General features: G+C 40.7%; 1 protein-coding gene across 1 annotated transcript; it reads left to right on the plus strand.

The window, feature by feature from the left end:
- The first annotated feature begins 52 nt into the window (after nt 1–52).
- Nucleotides 53–17,627, plus strand: LOC105938740 (exportin-5). Its single transcript, XM_012880612.3, has 33 exons — nt 53–280; nt 767–888; nt 988–1,060; nt 1,143–1,280; nt 2,342–2,524; nt 2,615–2,641; nt 2,741–2,926; nt 4,066–4,142; nt 4,218–4,262; nt 4,360–4,459; nt 4,573–4,656; nt 4,783–4,908; nt 5,059–5,149; nt 5,247–5,375; nt 6,261–6,376; nt 6,477–6,632; nt 6,907–6,948; nt 7,036–7,125; nt 7,222–7,421; nt 7,530–7,632; nt 9,292–9,473; nt 9,747–9,847; nt 9,936–10,032; nt 10,137–10,273; nt 11,068–11,165; nt 11,248–11,294; nt 11,497–11,606; nt 12,036–12,095; nt 12,179–12,273; nt 12,368–12,475; nt 14,257–14,394; nt 14,705–14,869; nt 15,776–17,627. Exons 1-33 carry the CDS (start codon nt 179–181, stop codon nt 15,920–15,922), a joined length of 3,675 nt encoding a protein of 1,224 aa, XP_012736066.2. The 5' UTR covers nt 53–178; the 3' UTR covers nt 15,923–17,627.
- The last annotated feature ends 1,840 nt before the right edge of the window (nt 17,628–19,467 follow it).

Below are 19,467 nucleotides of genomic sequence, written 5' to 3' on the forward strand. Positions count from 1 at the left end.
GGATTCCATTTTAACGGCAAGCCACGAGGCTCAAGAGGCTCAGCAGCAGCTTCGCATCATTTTCCGCACGTTGGCCGACGTCGGTGTCTCCCTGTCTGCACGTTACTCATTGTAGGCGCTTTGCATAAGGGAGTTGCTTGCTTTCGTCCTAACGGTGTGACCGACACTACCTGAAGTCATGGCTGAGCAGGTGGCTGCCACGTGTGATCAGCTTATGAAAGCCGTGATGGTGATAATGGACGCAGAAACGAGCCAGATTTACCGGCTGGAGGCCCTGAAGGTAGCACCGTTACCGACCGCTAGCTAGCCTTTAGCTAGCTTGACTTGTCATTTACCGCGGCCGTTGCGAGAGCTCAGAGTGACGTGATTATGAATGGGAATAAACTGCCGACATCGTCCAGTAGTGTCTTTGTAACAGCTGCTCGGGAACATTTGTTCAGTCTTCCAGGATTGGATGTTTAAAAAGTAAGACTATTGGGGAGCTAGCCTAGTGCGATCACAGTTGACTCATGCTCACACATTCGCTCAGATGACACATTAAAGCTCGGAACAAAGAGATAAAAACGTAATTTATTCAAAACAACTATCCCGGTGTTGTCAACGTCTACTTAATAAAAAGCTCGGAATCGATTGTTTTGTTTACACGATTGCGAGCTGTTGGTATTACAACACGTGTACCACCTGACAGTGAGTTCATTCAAGCGGGATCGTATTGCACTTTTAACGTGTAGCTGTGTGAAATGACCCGATACATCTCTCCGAACAGTTCTGCGAGGAATTTAAAGAGACAAGCACCCTCTGTGTCCCATGTGGCCTGCAATTAGCAGACACGAGTCGCCCGGCGGTAGTGAGACACTTTGGCTTGCAAATACTGGAGCACGTCATCAAGTAAGTGCGCCCCATGTGATGCTTGAGAAGCGCAAGCCGATTTTTACAGAGAAACGAAGCTGTGCAGTTTGACGATTATCCCTCATTGTTTTCAACCAGGTTCCGATGGAACAACATGCAGCAGCAAGAGAAAGTCCAGTTGAAGGAGTGTGCCATGCAGCTGCTGACAAATGTAGGTAAAAAAAAAAAAAAAAAAAAAAAACCTCCTGACTCTTCCCAGCTTGTGTTTGACATCTGCCGCTGGGTTTTACTAGGGTACCCTTTCTATTCTGGAGGAAGAGAGCCACGTCAAAGATGCCCTATCCCGGATAGTAGTGGAAATGATCAAAAGGGAATGGCCCCAGCATTGGCCTGATATGCTGAAGGAGATGGAGACGCTCTCCAGCCAAGGGGTGAGTAACGTACACAGTGCGCTAAGTGTGGCGTGCTTCCTTGACCAGTCTCGTTTGAATACGGGTTACGTAATGGCTGGCAAGCAAATATTATTCCAGTGGATGATTGGTCATACTCACGCTCCTTCTCTATACAAACATGCCTGCTGTCCAAACAATTAAAGCAAGTTCAGGATTATTCATTCGAAATAGTTAGGTATAGGTATTGTGATGTAGCCGCAACAAGTTTTAGTGTTTCGCATGTTTTTTTTTGTTAGTCGAGATTTTGTGAGATTGACCAACACCGTCATAGACGGTAACGACGAAGTGAAGAGAGAGGACACTTTTATTGTGGACTTTATGTAACCAGGTTAAAAAAAAGGTGTAGCGTGTGTTTATCCCAGTGAAAGGATGTCATCCGACAGATGTTTATCCCATGAAAGTTTAGTTGAAGTTAAAAGTTTTTAAAGCAAGTTTTTATTCAGATAAATAACTAGGGGCTGGGTATCACCTAGGCTGAGCCAATTCAATACGATTCTCGATACATAGCTCACGATACAATATGATTCTCGATATAGCTCAGCATGATTTGATTTGTCTCCAATGTCGATATTTATTACTTCCAAATTAATGCTCAGTCATTCAATGAACAAAACCAGCCAAAAATAATATTTATGTTAAATTAATTGAACACTGATATAATAACAGGAAAATAAAGTGCATTTGGTTCAATGCATTTATGTATCACACAACCAAAAATGTGCACAAATGTCTGATTTTAGGGACGAAGGCGTTTCTAAAATCCTGTCGGCCGTTCCGCAAATTCGTCTCACTTGCACTTCCTCGCTGTGAACAGTAATGCTGCGCTGTTATAATGCCCCCTAGGGGTTGGGAGTTATATCGATATTGAAAGCCAGAATATCGATATTAAATTGTTTTTAAAAACATCAATATTAATCTTTGTATCGATTTTTAAGCACAACCCTATAAATAACCTATTTTTCTACTTTTTGATTAAATTTGCTGTTTGTTTTTTTCCTGCTAAATGTTTGCCAATGACATAAAATGGGTTTCTGTGACAGGAGGCACAGACAGAGCTGGTCATGCTAATCCTTCTGAGGCTGGCGGAGGATGTGATCACCTTCCAGACGCTGCCCTCACAGCGCCGTAGAGACATCCAGCAGACGCTCACCCAGAACATGGACAGCATCTTCACTTTCATGTTGGCCATTTTGCGCGTCAATGTCGAGGCCTACCGCAAATTGGTAAGCGATGTCTCAACTTGGTTACTTTGGTCTCTAAAAGTAACAGTCCTAAATATGATTAAACAGCGGAGTTAATTCATTCTTTTCCAGAAAGAGGAACCAGGGTGTGAACTGCAGGTATTTACTCAAAAAAAAAAACAAAAACCTCTTTATGCATCAAGATTTGGTTCTTTTCCACAAATGTTTTTTTTTTTAAAACATTTTATCCACATACAGGCCAAAGCTCACTGTCGAGTTGCCATCGCCACGCTGAATACGCTCGCAGGCTACATAGATTGGGTGACGCTGGTGCACATCACTTCTAGAAATTGCCAACTGCTGGAGATGCTGTGTCTGTTGCTGAGTGAACCCGAGCTGCAGCTGGAGGCTTCAGAGTGCCTGCTCATTGCTTTGAGCCGCAAGGTGAGCTGCAGGAAAACTGCCTGAGGATTCATCGGTTTCATGAGTCATCGTCTGGATTTTCCTATACGTCAAAATCCTAATTTAATGTTTGATCAGAGATCAGCAGTGATTTTTTTTGTTTTTGTTTTGTTTGTTTTTTAGTGATCTTTATCTTAGTGTTAAAACATAAAGCAGTTTGTGTGTTTGATAGTAACTGAAGTATTTATTCTTTTAAATAGGCCTGTCACCATAATCAGTAATTCAATTAATCGCATGTTAAATTTAATCACATGATTGATTAAAAAAAAGGCTTGACACTTTCTGTATGTATCCTTGCTTTAAGTAATACTAGGCACTAAATCAATTAGTAGGGTATCATTTCATGATGGCAATATTCCTATTTTACTTCATCAAATAATAATTTCATAGCCACGGACTGGGATGAACCGTGAGGAGTTGTGTAAAGTAGTGTTTGTGTGTGTGTGTATATATGTATGTATGTATATATATATATATATATATATATATATATATATATATATATATATATATATATATATCTCACAATGTTGAATTGAATTACACTGTAAAATAAACAGTTAAACTTAAAACAATTACAATTTAAAAGTGGTGGTTTTATGATTTAAAGAAGGTTGCGGTTTATTTTGTTATGTTTTACTGCAGTTTTTGTTCAACTGTCGTAAAGATTGGTTGGAGGGAGGCGCAAAAACATTATTTTAAATCACAGCAGGGCCCACCAGGAAAAGTTTGGTTAGTTTGCACAGGAAAAGCGGGACAGTCATCTGAAAGCTCCAGTTCTTTTCTTTTCACCAGGTTTAACTACAGTTCACTGGAAGATCCACAGAGAATCCTCACTTTCACAATTTCCTGCGTCAGCAAATAATCGTGTATGGAACAGTGAAAGAGGGCACTTGTATTTAAAACACTTAAAATAATTTGTGAGCCTGTCTATTTGACTGCATGCTGCAGTTCAGCCCTGCGGCGTGGTATAAAACACTTTAAAGGACCAGGCTTGATTTGTTCTCTTTTGAAGAACTGTCTTAGCCTCATTTGGTAAACTGTAAAGATAATTATGTCACTACTTACATTAAGTCACTAAGAAAAAAATGATGTATGGTCCTGCTGGTGTTCTGGCGCAGGGAAAACTGGAGGAGAGGAAGCCCTTCATGCTGCTGTTCAATGACGTGGCCATCCAGTACATCCTCTCTGCAGCACAGTGAGTCAAACCGCTTCTCCCATTAGACCGAAGGCATCATTTTACCCATGCTTAATATTCTGCCTCTGTGTCCAGATCAGCGGACGGTTTGGCAATCTGTCAAAACTCCTCAAATTCACAGTAAGTTTTGTCACACGTCTGGCTTTGTGATAAACTGTGTTTATTTTTCCCCGACATGAAGCTGCGGCTCGTCTCATGGCGCTTTGTTTGTCCTTAGAGCGATGGATGCAGTGGATGTGGTGGAGCGGCGCTACGTGTTCCTGAAGAGACTCTGTCAGGTGCTGTGCGCTCTCGGATTCCAGCTCTGCTCATTAGTGGTGAGGTTTTTTTTTTTTTTTCTCCCTTGTGTGTTCACACATGGATCAGCATGTTTGCTCTAGTGTTTAATGCGCTTTGATCACACCGACATCTGGGATTATGTCCGCCACAGAGTTCGTGTCCAGAGGTGGAAGTTCCTGCGAATCTCAGCAAGTACACCGAAGCCTTATTAGCCTTCACCACACATTCCAGTCAGGTGAGCTGCTGCTAATCAGTGGCTTGAATTTTGCTTCAATTTTCGCCTAAAGCTTCCAGTTGAGCTGTGATTATTAGCTGATGTCGTTTTTTTTTTTTTTGTCTTCTTTTTTTCTCTGTTCCACAGTTTTTAAAATCATGCACTGTGTCAACGTGGGCCAGTTTGTTCAGACACGAGACTCTGTCAAAAGTCCCTGTCGTGGTGGAGGTGGCCATCAGGTACCTCAAAGTATCAACAACCAACCTTGTTAAGGTGAGCTACTCCGTTTGGATCTCACCGGCTCAGTGCGTGGACGGGAAAACAACAAAATGTGGTTGTATCGTATGGAAATGTCCAATGGGTGGGACTCCTGTTTCACATCATGGTACATGGGTTTTATCTTTCTTTCTTTCTTTTTCCCAGACTGGCTTTCCCTCTAGAGAAGACAGCCCAAGCTGTGTGTACTCTCGAATGGACTTTGACAGCGACGAGGACTTCAACTCTTTCTTTTCCAGTAGGTTTTGTTACTTCGTTCAGTTTCAGGTATCTCGATTTCAGTGTTTGAGTTTTATTATGGTGTTTTCTTTTTGTGTGTGTGCTTTGCTTCAAAGCTTATCGATCGCAGAACGGGGAGGTTTTGCGGACTCTAAGTCGTATTGTTCCAGTAGAAGCGTTCCAGACGGCATCAGAATGGCTACGGTTTCAGATCGCCAGTCCAGTTGATCCTGTAGACGCCGCATGTAAGGCTTGGGGAGATGTTTGACTGCTTTCCATTGTTGTTGTTTTTTTTCTCAGAGAAACATTGACTCAATGTAATATTTTATAGTAACGTAGAAAACGTTTACGTTTGTTTGTATTTGTAGCTAGAGATGCACGATATATCGACATTAACATCAGTATCGGCCAGTGTCAGTCATTTTATTTAACATATCGGTCTCGACCTGATAAGTAAAACTGGGCCCATATTAACAACCAATGTTTATTTCCATCTAGTTGCGCTTTGTGGGGGGATGGGAGTGGCTTGTGATGCATCGCAGCCAGGATGGTGTGTTTGCATATATCTTTGTACATTAATATAATGTACAAAAGTTTTATATATATATATATATATATATATATATATATATATATATCAGTCAATGATTACAGGATTTGCCGCTGACTGATGTTCTGGGTTTTATGTAAATTTTATGTATTTTTTTTTTTTTTAAGCAAATATTTCTAAAATGTTGTATTGGAGTTTTAAAAAAACATAGTAAAGTAATTGTTATAAGTTTGTACAGGCATCTGTTGTGGGCATTCTTTGCCGCCTTTCAGCTGCTTTTTATTTTGTTTACATCGATATCATCCAAAATCAAGAAATATATTGCCATATAAGTTTTGGCCATATCGTCCAGCCCTAACAGAAACATAAATGTGTGTACACACACACACACACACGCATATTAGTTAAAGGACATAACGGCAATATTAATATCAAATATCTATTGGCCCAAATTTCCATATCCCTATTTGTAATAGTTATATAGACTCATTTGAAGTAAGTCAAAACATAAATCAACATCCTTATTTTCTTTCCAGTAGTAGTTGATGTTTCTGTGCCTCAAACTGTTGTTTCTCCCCAGCTAAGAGTGCAGAGGGTCTGTGTTCCTTGATGTCTCCGTCTGTCCTTCAGTGGGATGCGGTCACAGTCTTCATTGAGTGTGTGATGCATCAGATCTTCAAAAGTCTGGATGAGGAGGTGACGAAACATTCATCAAAGTACAGAAAACAACAACGAGCAAGTAGTGTCTGAAAGGCAAATGTGACGTATTCTCCTCTCGCTGCTTCAAACCGTGCAGAAGTTGCCAATAGATCAGAGCATGGAGCTCCTCCAGGCCGTCCTGAACTACGAAACCAGGAACCCGCTCATCCTGTCCTGTGTGCTGAGCAACATCTCTGCCCTCTTTCCTTTCGCCACCCACAGGCCGCAGTTCCTGCCACAGGTTCTCTACAAGGTTAGATGAAAAAGGATCTATTTGACAGGCTGATGCTAAGATGAGAGAAAGACATGTCATGTCCGCAGGGCATTTGAATTGATTCGCTCATACTGTCGGGATAAATTTTCAGAATACTTGGCACTTTGTGTTTTCTGGCTGCCACTTATGCAGTTTTTCAGTGGTTTACGTGCAAAGATATCTATCTATATATATCTACATCCACACCTGACAGCAGATTTTACAACAATCCTCAAAGCCAGCTCTCTTTATTGTCTGTGTTTTGCCTTCACAGCTATTCAAAGCAGTCACCTTTCATACCGATTTAGAAAACAAGGTAAGTTGTTTTCACGGAGCCAGCATCATGTTTCACCGTCTCTGTGGTCTAAAATGGAAATAAACCCTCTTCCGACGATGTCTTAAGGCGCCTCGGAGTCGAGCTGTGAAGAATGTTCGGAGACACGCCTGCTCGGCCATCATTAAAATCTGTCGGGATTACCCACAGTTCATCTTGGTAATATAGGTCTTTATCCCAGTACACAAACCGAATCAACCTGGGTCTGTTTTTCTAAGTTGTGTAATTACTTTCTTTTGTTTTCCCCTTTCACAGCCCTGCTTCGACATGTTCTACAGCCACGTGAAAGAGTTGTTTTCGAACGAAGCCACGCTGACTTACTTGGAGAAATGCTCCCAGATGGAAGCGCTGGTGCTCATCAGTAACCAGTTTAAAGACTTTGAAAAGCAAAAAGCTTTTCTAGATGAGCTCATGGCCTCAATAATCACCCAGTGGACCTCTGAGGAGATGACCAGGTTAATGTGACTTTTATTTGTCTTGTTTGAAACTTGGCATCATGTTTTGAGATGTATTGAAACCCGTTTGTCTTGTACCTTTTTTTTTTTTTCTTTTTTTTTTTTCAGTTTGCTTGCAGATCCGGTCAAGTTCCTGTCATTTGTTGGAGCAGATAAAGTGGTCGCGGAGCAAAGAGAAGAGGGAGATGCAGCAGGACCTAACAGGGGTCAAGTAAGTGGGATAAAAAAAATACAGCGAAGCCCTACATTTTTATGTGTTAGGGAGTTCACTGCGTGCCTTTGGTGGTCAAAGGGCCCAGTGGCGCCGATGTATGGCAGCCTCACTTCCTTCAGTCTGTGGCTACAGTGTAGCTACAATCATCTTCAGAATGAATGTAGTTCAGCCATTCACTCACACCTTCACTGTCGGGCTGTGAATGAACGGGTTTGAATATCAAATTAATAACCTCAGTATACTTAGGTTTATAGTTTACAATTTATGTGCATAACTGTTGCACAATCAATTTCTGTTTTTTTTATTTATTTTTTATTAATTAATTAAACAATTAATTAAATCATTTGGCTATTTGGCAGTAGTGGGTAAATCTGGCTTCAGAAAGAGTTTTCCCTTTCATCCTGTTCGCCTAACCTGGTGATTAGGCATTAGTCCCTATCTATGCTGTGGAGCTGGAAATGCAAACGCTTTGAACTAATCTCTGTTCAGGCCGTTTACTTTCTGAACCTGGATTACCCACCTGTTTTTTTTTTTTTTTTAAATGAACATAAACTTCATTTAACCATAAGGAAGCTTTAACACACTATGGTTATGCCCTATGGTTACATCTCATAAAGCAGGAGGGAACCGCATTTTTCTTTTTTACCTTTTTGTTTACTTCAGGCATTTAATATCAACAACAAATAGCAGTTTTAAAAAGATCCTCAGTGGTCATTTCAAATCTATAAACTTTTCCTGCTGAACTGCTGCATCATCGGCTGTTTCTGCCTGAAGTGGTCGTCAAGCAGAACAAATCGAAGTGATATCGGTTGAATTAATCATAATATCCATTGCACCTGTGGTCCCGCCTACTACGCTCACGCTATCATACCCGTCACCATCAGAGGGAAGAAGTTAAGGTAAAAAAAACTTGGAAGCCAGAAAGTTAAGATAAGTTAAGGCTGCATGCAGTGCCACTGTAATGAGAAATAACGTCACAATTTCATGTAATGCAAGTAGAAATGGCTTTTAATTATTTTATGAGGGGTAAACATGCAGCGAATCAATCAATCAGATGGAGAAATGGGTTCCCAAGGTCAGCCACTGGCACAGTCTGCCTCGCTTTTGAAATCCACAGTAATAGCCGTCGTACTTTGGGGTCCTCTGTTTCAAACTCTGGTGCAAACAGATAAGGTTGAACCGCTTTCAACTTGATTTCAGCAAGAAGGTTATTTGTCCAGTTTTTAAGAATTATACATTTGCATTTAATGTCTTTGTACTGTACTTGAGTTTTTGCTATTATTGTGTTTTCTGTTTGTTTTTCTGTGAAGCACTTTGAATTATCCTGAGCGGGAATTAAACTTGCCTTGCCATCTGATCTTCTCATTTATCGTGCCTTATGTGATGTCATTCGCCCAAAATTCAAACAAGGCAGAATTAGCTTCCATATTTCAGATCTGTTGGGTTTTACTGTGATACATTTGGTTGGGGGAGGAGTAAACACACCACTGGGTGTTATCTTTACTATAATAGTGGCACAGAATCTACAAAAAAACTCAAATCATTTGCTTTACCAGTTCTGGTTGTGTAACAATGTCTGTAAGAATAATTTATTTACTTTTATCCCCATCGACCTCTTCGGGTGAGCTAAAGTGCACGTTTGTGTGTCCCTCCTAGTTGAGCTTCTGTTTGTATGCGATGCTTGCGGTGGTGAAGCGCGCGCGCTGGCCTGCAGACCTGGAAGAAGCAAGAGCCGGTGGCTTCGTGGTGGGCTACACCCCTGCTGGAGCCCCTATCTACAGAAACCCCTGTGCAGCTCAGTTTCTGGCCTTCCTGCCCAACCTGCTGGCTTTAATAAGGTATACAAGCTGTTTCTTAGCTCACTTTCACTTTGTATTTTTAAGTAAACGAAATGGAAGTTTAATACGGTATTTTATTTCTTCAGCTATTTTATATTTTGTGCTGGACAACTGACAAATTTTGTGTTAAAGGTTAAAGTTGTTAATGTACAGAAGCAAAACAAAAAAAGGTCACAATTTATCATTACTGAGTTTTATCAGTAACACAAGTAGAAGATAATCCCATTATTTATTTGTTACTCGTAATCTTTGTCTATCTTTTTGTTCTTGCAGAACTCAGAACAGTTTATTTATGCCGGAGAATGTCGCTCGTCTTAGTGAGACCTTCTCCAGAGCCTATGATGTGATCGATGGAGATAAACTCATAATCCTTGGTAAGAAGAGCCGCCTCCATCGGTTTGTAGTTTTAGACCCACAGTAAAGAATCTCATGAAAATATGAAACCTGAACGCATTTCTTCAGGTCTCCCACAGCCTCCTCTGGATATTTACGACGCTCCTGCCTATAAAAGCGCCCTAGATCGCATGCAGGGATTTTTCAACTCGTTATTTGAAAACTGGTATGTGTTGTCGCCGCATCATTGCCATATGTCGTCTGCCGATTGCTGCATAGTTGGTGCTTGGTCTCGGCACCGCCTCAGTTGTGTTCTGCCTTTCCCTGCAGCTTCCACATCCTGGGCAACGCAGGTCCGGCGCTGCTGCAGGACTTCTACACCGTTGAGAGGCTCGCCGAAGGAATCATTGGCTCTGCCTTCGCGTCCCTCGACCACGTGCCGGACCACAGACTTCGCTCAATGATTCATATCCTTTTTTTTTGATTTGCCAGTGTTTCTTTATGATGTCTGCAAGCAGTTTTTTTGTGCATAAAGCAAAGCTCGGTAACACTTTATTTGAAGGGGTTAGATAAGACTGACATTACACTGTCATAAACATGACATAACACCTGTTATGAACATAAATGACTCTTTATGAATGTTTAGGACTGTTGTCATTAATTGTCATTTGGTAAATTATGACACTATTAAAGCAAAGTTGACATTGTTTAAAATGTCTTTGTTATGACAACTTGACATTAACAGAGACAAGGTTAAGTTTAGGGCTTGGTTTGGGATTAGGTTAAATGTAGGGCTTGATTTGGGATTAGGTTAAATTTAGGGCTTGATTTGGGATTAGGTTAAATTTAGGGCTTGATTTGGGACTAAGCTAAATTAAGGTCTTGATTTGGGATTAGGTTAAATTTAGGGCTTGATTTGGGATTAGGTTAAATTTAGGGCTTGATTTGGGATTAGGTTAAATTTAGGCCTTGATTTGGGATTAGGTTAAATTTAGGGCTTGATTTGGGATTAGGTTAAATTTAGGGCTTGATTTGGGATTAGGTTAAATTTAGGGCTTGATTTGGGATTAGGTTAAATTTAGGGCTTGATTTGGGATTATGTTAAGTTTAGGGCTTGATTTGGGATTAGGTTAAATTAAGGCCTTGACTTGGGGTTTTGTTAAGTTATGGGCTTGTCATAACAAAGACACCCCTTCAAATAAAGTGTTACCGCAAAGCTCTGACTTAACGTGACCGCTGATTTGCCTTGACAAACGTATACGGCTGTTCCTGAAGCAGCTGGTGCTCTACTGTCCTCCAGAGTATCACGACAGCCTGCTGCGCCCTCTGCTGGGGCCTTTGTTCACCTACATGTTGCAGGTCAGAATGCGGTTTGTGAACTTTCCTTTTGGTTCAAATAGCCCCATTTTAGCTTTAACCACGCTCCTGCTTCATATTGCAGAGACTGAACATAAAGTGGCAGGTCATCAACCAGAGGACCTCCGTGAAGTAAGTTGTAAAATGATTAATTAAAGGCTTTGGACAATAAGGTGTTTTACCTGAAATACAAGCTTTTGTTTGTTCAAATTAAGAGTAGCTGATGATTATGTGTGAATTTGGTACCAATTCATTTCAACAAAGCTCCTCATTTAAGCCTTAAAGAAGTTAAGATCGGCGTTTAATGTGCAAAACAACCTTTCTGTGCTGTCAGTGAGGAGGAGGAGGAGGAGCAGGTGGTCTACGAAGACAACGCCGTGACGCAGGAGATGTTGGAAGAGCAGCTGGTCCGCCTGCTCACCAGGGAGGTTCTGGATCTTCTCAGTGAGTCTCTCTAGTTTTCACTTGAGGGCGATTCAGCAACACTATCCTACCTCTGTTGTTTTGTTTCTCTTGTAGTAGCCTTTCACATGAAGTAAAGACAAAAACATCTTTGCACAGTGATAAACCCAAAAGGCAGCCACGTTCAACACTTGGTTTTCTTTGGAGGTTGAAACGAACCAACTTTAGCTGCGCTGCCTTCTGCTTCTATATGAGTCGCAAAGTTTAATGGAGAATCAAATAAATAACAGAACTGGTTCTTTTCTTCTTAATGTGCATTTCTAAAGAAACCTATCAAGATATTTTGATGACAGAGACAGACAGTGAGTTATTAGACTGTAGATCACAGCTGCTGGATCAGCGTTTCCTCCAACTTGGTGCCCTGTGAGTTATGATGGCTTCATAATACCAGTCTTCTGTCCTCTCTTTCAGATGTGAGCTGTATTTCCAGAAAAATGCCTGAACCAGCGGCAGCTAAAGAGGAAATCGATGGTAAACCTAGAATTAAATTGTTTATTTTTTTTAATCTTGAGTGGGAAAGCGGTGATTGTTTTGCTGAAAATGTGCTCTCGCAGAGGAAGATGTGGTGATGGATTCAGTCCAAGTGGCGTCGTCTCCTCAGCCCATGGAGGAGCTGACTGAGCTGGGAAAATGCTTGATGAAACATGAGGTCAGTCTTGGACAAAGTCTCATTCAAAAGCACTCTACCTTTTTTAAATAAAGCTTCCAAACGTGATGTGTTTTTGCTTTTTTTTCTGTCCCAGAATGTGTACATGTCCCTGTTGACCCTCTCGTTCACCTCGCTGTCCTGGAAAGACACCACAAATTGCCACCGCACTGCTTCTATGGTCTGCTGGAACCTCCTGCGGCAGGTAGCGCCCATACGGCAGCGTCTTTCTGCTTTAATAGCAGTGTTGTTTTATTATTTTAACTCTACTGGTTATTTCTAACATTTTCAACTTGAAGCAATGTGGTGCTGCTCACAGTCCAAATCTCAAACAGCCCTGCTGAAAAGTAGCTTTTAAAAAAAGTTACAGGTAAGAGGGAAAAGAGAGTTTACAGTCTACACAGCTTCCCTATAAACATTGAACGTTTTTGCACCTCCACCATCACTTTATTAGCAGATTAGGGTACAGGTGAAAGGATATCTTTATTTTTTTCCCCTCCTGCCCAGTAATTTTAACTGGGTGCTGCATTCTTTGCATGCTCTGTGCAACCATTCACGCAAAACCAGTTTTTTATAAATCACTCTGAGCTGATCATAACGAGAATCTAAAGGCTGAACTTTTTCTTTATTTTTTTTCTTTATGATTTGCACTGCAACTATTGTATAATTATAATAAAAGCTCATTTACCTGCAGGTTGCTAAATGCAGTATGACTTAATGTAAGATAAATTGTGCATTTGAGCTATAGCCTGAACAACGTGTAACTTCCTGTAGTGGAATTACCCAGAATCCTTTTTGCATTTTATAATATTTAAAATACCTTATATAACAACTGTTTCTAACAACATGAATTTTTCAACTCTGCCACATTTTACAAACTACATAATATTAACAACAATATAAAAGGTATTTAGCCTGATGCATCCCTGCCAACAAAACAAGAGAAGAAACTAAACGCAGCACGTTCTCCCTCTGGAGGGACGGCACATGTTACTCCCAGATGGGTGTCGAAACCTTTTCAGAAATGCTGAGTAAAAGCCCAGTTGCCTCTGACTTAAGCCGGTTTGATGTTGCAATGACTCAGATAACAGAATTTGCACAGACATACGTTACTTTTAACCAGATATGAACCTCATCATCAATGAAATACAAAGGTATAAATATATAGATGAGCCGAAATTTTGGCAAAAATATCAACCTAGGACAAACTACAGCTACGTCAAGTTTTATACTCTTTCATGAGTTTAATATTTGTACTCAAGACATTCAGAGCTACGTTCCCTCAGTGCAGTGAAGCCGTTGCTCTGAGGAGGACAGAGTATCCCTTGCTCTTCATACCACCGTCCGCAGGTACAGACCAAACAGCAGGGGGTGCTGTTGTCACATTTAGCAGCATTTATCGATGGTGTCTCCACTGACCTTTTTACACCTGCGCTGTATTTTCTGGACAAAAGGGTGCCCTCCCTGTCATACCTTCACCGCCACAGTGTTTGAGAACCACTGCTTTAGTCAAACAGCCTTTGTGCAATCCGGAGGTGTGCCCGCTTCTGATCAGCACAAGCTAATTTCCATTTTTTTGAAGACCAGACTGTAGTGCTGTATTGTATTTATCTGAGTGAAGATCATGGGTTGTTCAGAAGAAATCCCATTGGAAGCAGCCATAGCAGCCACAGTGCCAAAACCATCATCTCAAAGGAAGTTGGAGCACTGCCACTTTGATTAGGTTGTAGTCTAGGCGTTCTGATAACAAATCCACGCAGATGTGCATGGGCTGCAACACATGGATAACCTTCCATCGCTACAGCCAGACTCCTTTACATCACACCCAGGACCCAGATATGCCCCCGACTCAAAGATGAACAACAATGATCTCGCTATGGATGTTTTCTAAATGTAGTCGGTTTCTTGTCAGTTTGCCATCTGTGTCTTGCAAAAACGTACGCAAGTGGTAACCTTTACTAAGCACCTCTAACCGTCTCTACCCAGGTCGTGGCAGGTAACCTCCTACCTGAGGCAGTCACGTGGTTCTACACCAGCGTTCTCAGAGCCCTTCAGGTTCACGGGCAGCACGAAGCCTGCAACACTCCCCTCTGTAACCTGGCCATGCTCATCTATGAAAACCTGGTGAGCCTAATGTCGCCTCTCTCCTCCGTCATATCGGCTTATTTAGGATTCCTTTATTTTCTGCTTGTTTAAGGAGATAATATTTTCTTTACTGTTTCATCTTCACAAAAGCAGAAACTTAGAATAATCCCGAACCGGGTTAGATTTAAAAGTTAGAATAACCTTTTTCTGTAAGGAATATGACATTAAAGCATGACATTACTGGGTTCTTTTATTTTCATTTAGCTTTAGTTTAAGGACACGATAAATAGTTTTGTTTTCCAGTTTCTCTGCTGAGAATGCCTCTCTGCTGTCTGTTTCTGTGTGTTAGCGGCCTCGCTACGTTGAGCTGAGGACAGTGATGACCCAGATTCCAAACATCAGCATCGAAGCTCTGGACCACTATGATCAAAGGCTCGTGGACCCCAATGCCCAGAAAGCTGGAGAGAAGAAGAGACGAGACCAGTTTAAGAAGCTCATTGCAGGAACCGTTGGGGTAATGTCACATTTAACCACTAGAGGGCAGCACTTCGCTTTCGTAGTCGTTGGCCAGGAGTGTCCAAACTTTTTGGCACGTGGGCCGAAATTCTCAAGTCAAAAGTACTCGAAGGCCAAAAAACAACAACAATGAAAAATAATTGTTTTTTTTACTTGCTTTATAAAATATGCTAATTTTTATTAAACAAATTATTCAGATTTTCTGAGGGAAAATAATGTTACATCACTGTAGAGCCATAGCTGAAAATGGGTTTTGCACATTTGTTTTATTAAAAGATGCTCACCCAGTTTGCAAATTATATTAGACTCAATTAATAAAAAAAAAAAACTGAATTATTTTTTGTCTAGTAATATGAGAACAGGATTTAGGCCAGTATTTCTTTGAAAAATGTTGCTAATTTTATTAAATGATTTGGAGAAAAACAAAAGTTTGTATCCGAGTCCTCAGACAGAAGCGTTCGTATTTACTATGAAATTAAATAGAATGTAAAAAGTGTGGTTATTAAAAGATGAATACATTGTGTTGTACCCAACGTTTTCAGTTGTAAGATCGTAACCTGTCTGTATTAATTTTACCCTAATAAAAATGAAACGTTTCCATCTCCATCAGACAAATCTTTCCAATAGACTAAATCTTTCTTGAAAAGCAGTTAGGGGGGGGCCAAACAAAATCAGTCCAGGGGCCACAAATGGTCCCCCGGGCCGCACTTCGGGCATGCCTGGTGTTTTAGGCGCTTCTCAGAAGTGATGGGACTGTGGCCACAGTGCAGATCAGCAGCGGGATTCTGGCTGCGCCCTAAATCTTCTGTGCTCAGCAGCAGCAGCAAATGTTCCCCCAGCTCGACGCTGCTGAACAATCTAATGAAAACTCCTCTTGTTTAACCTTTTCTCCCCCCCCCCACAGAAAGCCCTCTGCCAGCAGTTCAGGAAGGAGGTTCACATCCGCAACCTCCCATCCCTCTTTAAGAACCCGAAGCCAGACAAGGATTTGGTGGAGACGGAAAACCTGGGCCTCGCGGCTCTCTTCAGCCCGGAGAATACTGCGCTATAGTTGCAGAGGACTTCCCACTGGCTGGAAGCTTAGTTCTGTGTTCAAGTTGCTCCTCGACGCCCAGCTGCAGCCGCGTGGCGCTGCCCAACATGTCTGTCAACTCTCAGCACATGTCCAGAGCCACAGCAGGACTCACACCAATGCACGTTAACCTGTTTTTGTTTTTTTTTTACATTACAGGAGCAAACACTATTTAACTTTGAGAATCAAGCAACTCAAACTTTTCGGTTACATTTTTCAAAGCAGAGTAACTATTTTTTAAAGAACAAAATATATAACTTCTAGAAGTCCGCTCTGCTTTCTGTATTGTCACTTTTTTGGTCCATTTTTTAATAATAATAATAAGAATTATTATTATTATTATTATTATAAGGTAAAAGCTCCAGAAACACTAAGCATATCATAGATTTGCAGAGGTTAATTGTGATTATTTTTGTTTTTTTTGTTTTTATGTATTCAGAAAAACAATTGTAATCCTACAATGGTCAGATAAGTGAAATCTGAAGTAGTTTGCTGCAGCGGGAGCCTGTTCAGCGGCCCGGCGAGGGAAACATATCAGTATTATGTGGCTTCCACAGAGCTGGGCCCAGTTGGTGTTTAAAAACCTTAAGCGTTAGGTTACGTATAGAGTTGGCAGATATGTTGTTTAAGCAGATTCAGTCTGGGATGAAACAACCGAGATCAAACCCTGGTTGATGGTACGAGCGTCTTCCCGGATTCTGATGGCGTCGGTGGCGGTACTTCGGGCTTCAGCGGGTTTTTTATGACGTGAAGAAAATATTTTTAGGAACCTTGAATGAACTGTAAGATTTTGTTGTTTTGCAAAAGGCTAAAGTAGAATCGCATATGAGAATCAGCTGTTTTATTTAACACACATTACCAGACGGTGAAGCTAACCTTGGGTATTCTCTCTACAACTTGAGCGACCCAGAAACTCTTTGGATTTGCTAAAAAAAAACATGCATTTATATTTCCACAAATTACAGACATATGTGCCAAAACACTGGTATATGAGCAGACAGTGCAAGCTGCAGGCTGCATATAATTTAAAAACTATTTAATGATGTGCTCGTCAGTAAATGTGTAGCTTATTCCAAGTGTGTATGTGTGTATATATGTGTGTATATATACATACCTGATGAGTCGACGTTTGTTTTTTTTTCCCTCGTTCTGGTTTTTGAGAACAGGCACTACATTCCTTTGTTGGTCAAAGGATTGTCCTTAACAGTTTCTTGAGTCACTGTTTCTTTTTTATTTTGTTTTTTGGTGTTACCGCAGATCACAATTCCCTTGTTTTCTCTTATTGTTTTATATATGCAGACCAAAATACATGGCAGCTCTTCTGGCTTGATCTTCTAAGATGCGTGTCAACTGTTCAACATATCAGATGTTGTTTGACTGAAAAAATATTTCTGACCCAGAAAAGAAATGTTTTAAACTTTTGATTTTTATGAATTTTTTTTTTTTTTGTGGTCTATAAATAAATGGCCTTTTCTTTTTCTTTTTTTTTTATGTCTGTAGAACACTAAGATTTTCTGTACAAAGAAAAGCAAATTAGGGATTTTGAAAGTGTTATGTGGTTTATATTTTTGCTATAGATGGGAAGTGTTTTGTAATGACAAATGTTTCTGTTGGTTTCTTTTTAATAGAGCACAGTGACGAGCCGGTGTGCTTCGTCATATTAAATGAAATGATTTGCCTCCAACTGTTTGTTGTACCTAATTTGAAAAAGGAAAAAAAAAAAAACTTGCATCTGGCATTTAGACAAAGAACTGAGATTTTCTCTTAGAAATGTTAAACCCCTCACAGATATGCAAGTCTATTCATTTAGTAAGTTAAATCAGGGATGTGCGGTCTCAGAAAATCTTGCGATTGCAAAAATATTCGTTATTGTGACAACGATACCAGTTACGATGCGGGTTTTGCGTCTTTCCTTTTCATCTGTGCTTCCATCACTCTGACCTTTAGCATTTTGGACCACATCATCAGTGTCTGGTGTGAGGAGGACGTGCTGCCGTAGGACTGTCCCGCTGCCAAATATTACATTAGCATGAAAAATGCAACACTTGCCAACAGTTATTGCACTCAGAACGGTGCTTTGCGCTGTGAATGTTGCACAAGCTGATATTGCAATGATATATTTGCGATGTATTGTGCAGCCCTAACTTAAATGTAGTATTTAAAAAATCTTTATAATGCAAGTTATCATTGGTTATCATTGTTACTGTTGGCTATTTGGCTTTAGAAACCTAAAATAATATAAACAGCCTTAAACTTATGAGTTTGTTCAACCTCTATAGCAATTTTTCCATTTGAGTCTTAACTTTAGGCATCAAAAGGTTTATTGTAAACTGCCCTACTCTTGTGATGTAAATGTGGGATGTTTAGATGCAAGTAAAAGCTTCCTGAGGGGCAAAGAAGAACGTTGTTCTGGTTCATCGTAAAGAAGTGTGGAAATGGAGAAGGCCTTTGGAAATCCCTCGGTTTCAGATGTACAGCAGTTAAACGGCCAGGCCTGTGGAGGGGTTGTGATGCAGGACGAGCTTCTTGTATAGATAAACAAATTATCCATGCGAGCAAGAAGTTGATATGTTACCACTGGTAACGAGTTACATCCAGTTACATCCGGTTACATCAGCATGACTGGAGTGTCCTCTGACCGTGTGGGGCACAGGTTGATGTAGGTGTAACCCTCCTTAAAGCCCGTTGCTGCACACAACCAGTCAGCTGGCTGAAATAAGGCTCACGCACTGTCCATTCGCTTCCAGCAAAGACGCGTAGGGCTGCCTTTACCTGAAGCACCGTCATCACTACTTCGGGAGCTCCTTCTAAAACTACAGCTGGTAAGCTTCAAGTGAAGCTTCTGTTCAGCAGCTGAAACTCATTCTTCCTGCACCGGTAGCGTGTTTTTCTTGTTTCTCTGTCATAATGAGAGAAGTCACCAAAAGGGGTCTGTACCTATAGAAAATGTTTAGACTTAACAGATGTTCATTTTTGCTATCAAAATCTATATAAATACTAAATATTGTATTAGTAACAGCAGCATGAAAACTTGTTGGTTTTCTCTTAAATAAATGTAACTGGATCATTTTAGTCAGATGGATGTTGGGTTAGACATAGCCGGGCCAGCTTGAGGTATAAGCAAACTTTGTTACTGCCTACATGGCTCCAAGAGGACACGACTTCACTCAGAACATCTGCAATACACTCTAGGGACAAACCTTGACTAAAGTTGATTTAACAGCCTTTTTTTTCAATGCTCATTTAATACTTTTGCTTCTGTCTGAACTGGGGGCTTGTTTTATGCACACAGTTACAGGTTTTAAAGGTAGACAAAGGTCGTTTCCTCCAGGTTGCTTTTAAACGTAAGAACAAAACAAAAACAAACGTTCCCCCTCCTGCTCGCCTCGGAGTTTATAAGAATTTCAATGGGAATAAAATTCTGCTCAGGGCCTGATGAGACCTTTGGCCTGCTCTGTTTTTTCTCTCTTTTTTTATAATTTATCTCCCAAACCTTAATGTGGTGTAAAGACGAATTTCCATCT

The sequence above is a fragment of the Fundulus heteroclitus genome, chromosome 22, assembly GCF_011125445.2.
Source record: "Fundulus heteroclitus isolate FHET01 chromosome 22, MU-UCD_Fhet_4.1, whole genome shotgun sequence".
Lineage (NCBI taxonomy): Eukaryota > Metazoa > Chordata > Actinopteri > Cyprinodontiformes > Fundulidae > Fundulus > Fundulus heteroclitus.

Bases quoted from the DNA above. Each gene is read 5' to 3' on its own strand.
- LOC105938740 (XM_012880612.3), top strand. From the start codon at position 179: ATGGCTGAGCAGGTGGCTGCCACGTGTGATCAGCTTATGAAAGCCGTG. The intron at 7,422-7,529 runs GTTAATGTGACT...TTTTTTTTTCAG, and splicing joins ACCTCTGAGGAGATGACCAG to TTTGCTTGCAGATCCGGTCA. The intron at 9,474-9,746 runs GTATACAAGCTG...TTGTTCTTGCAG, and splicing joins AACCTGCTGGCTTTAATAAG to AACTCAGAACAGTTTATTTA.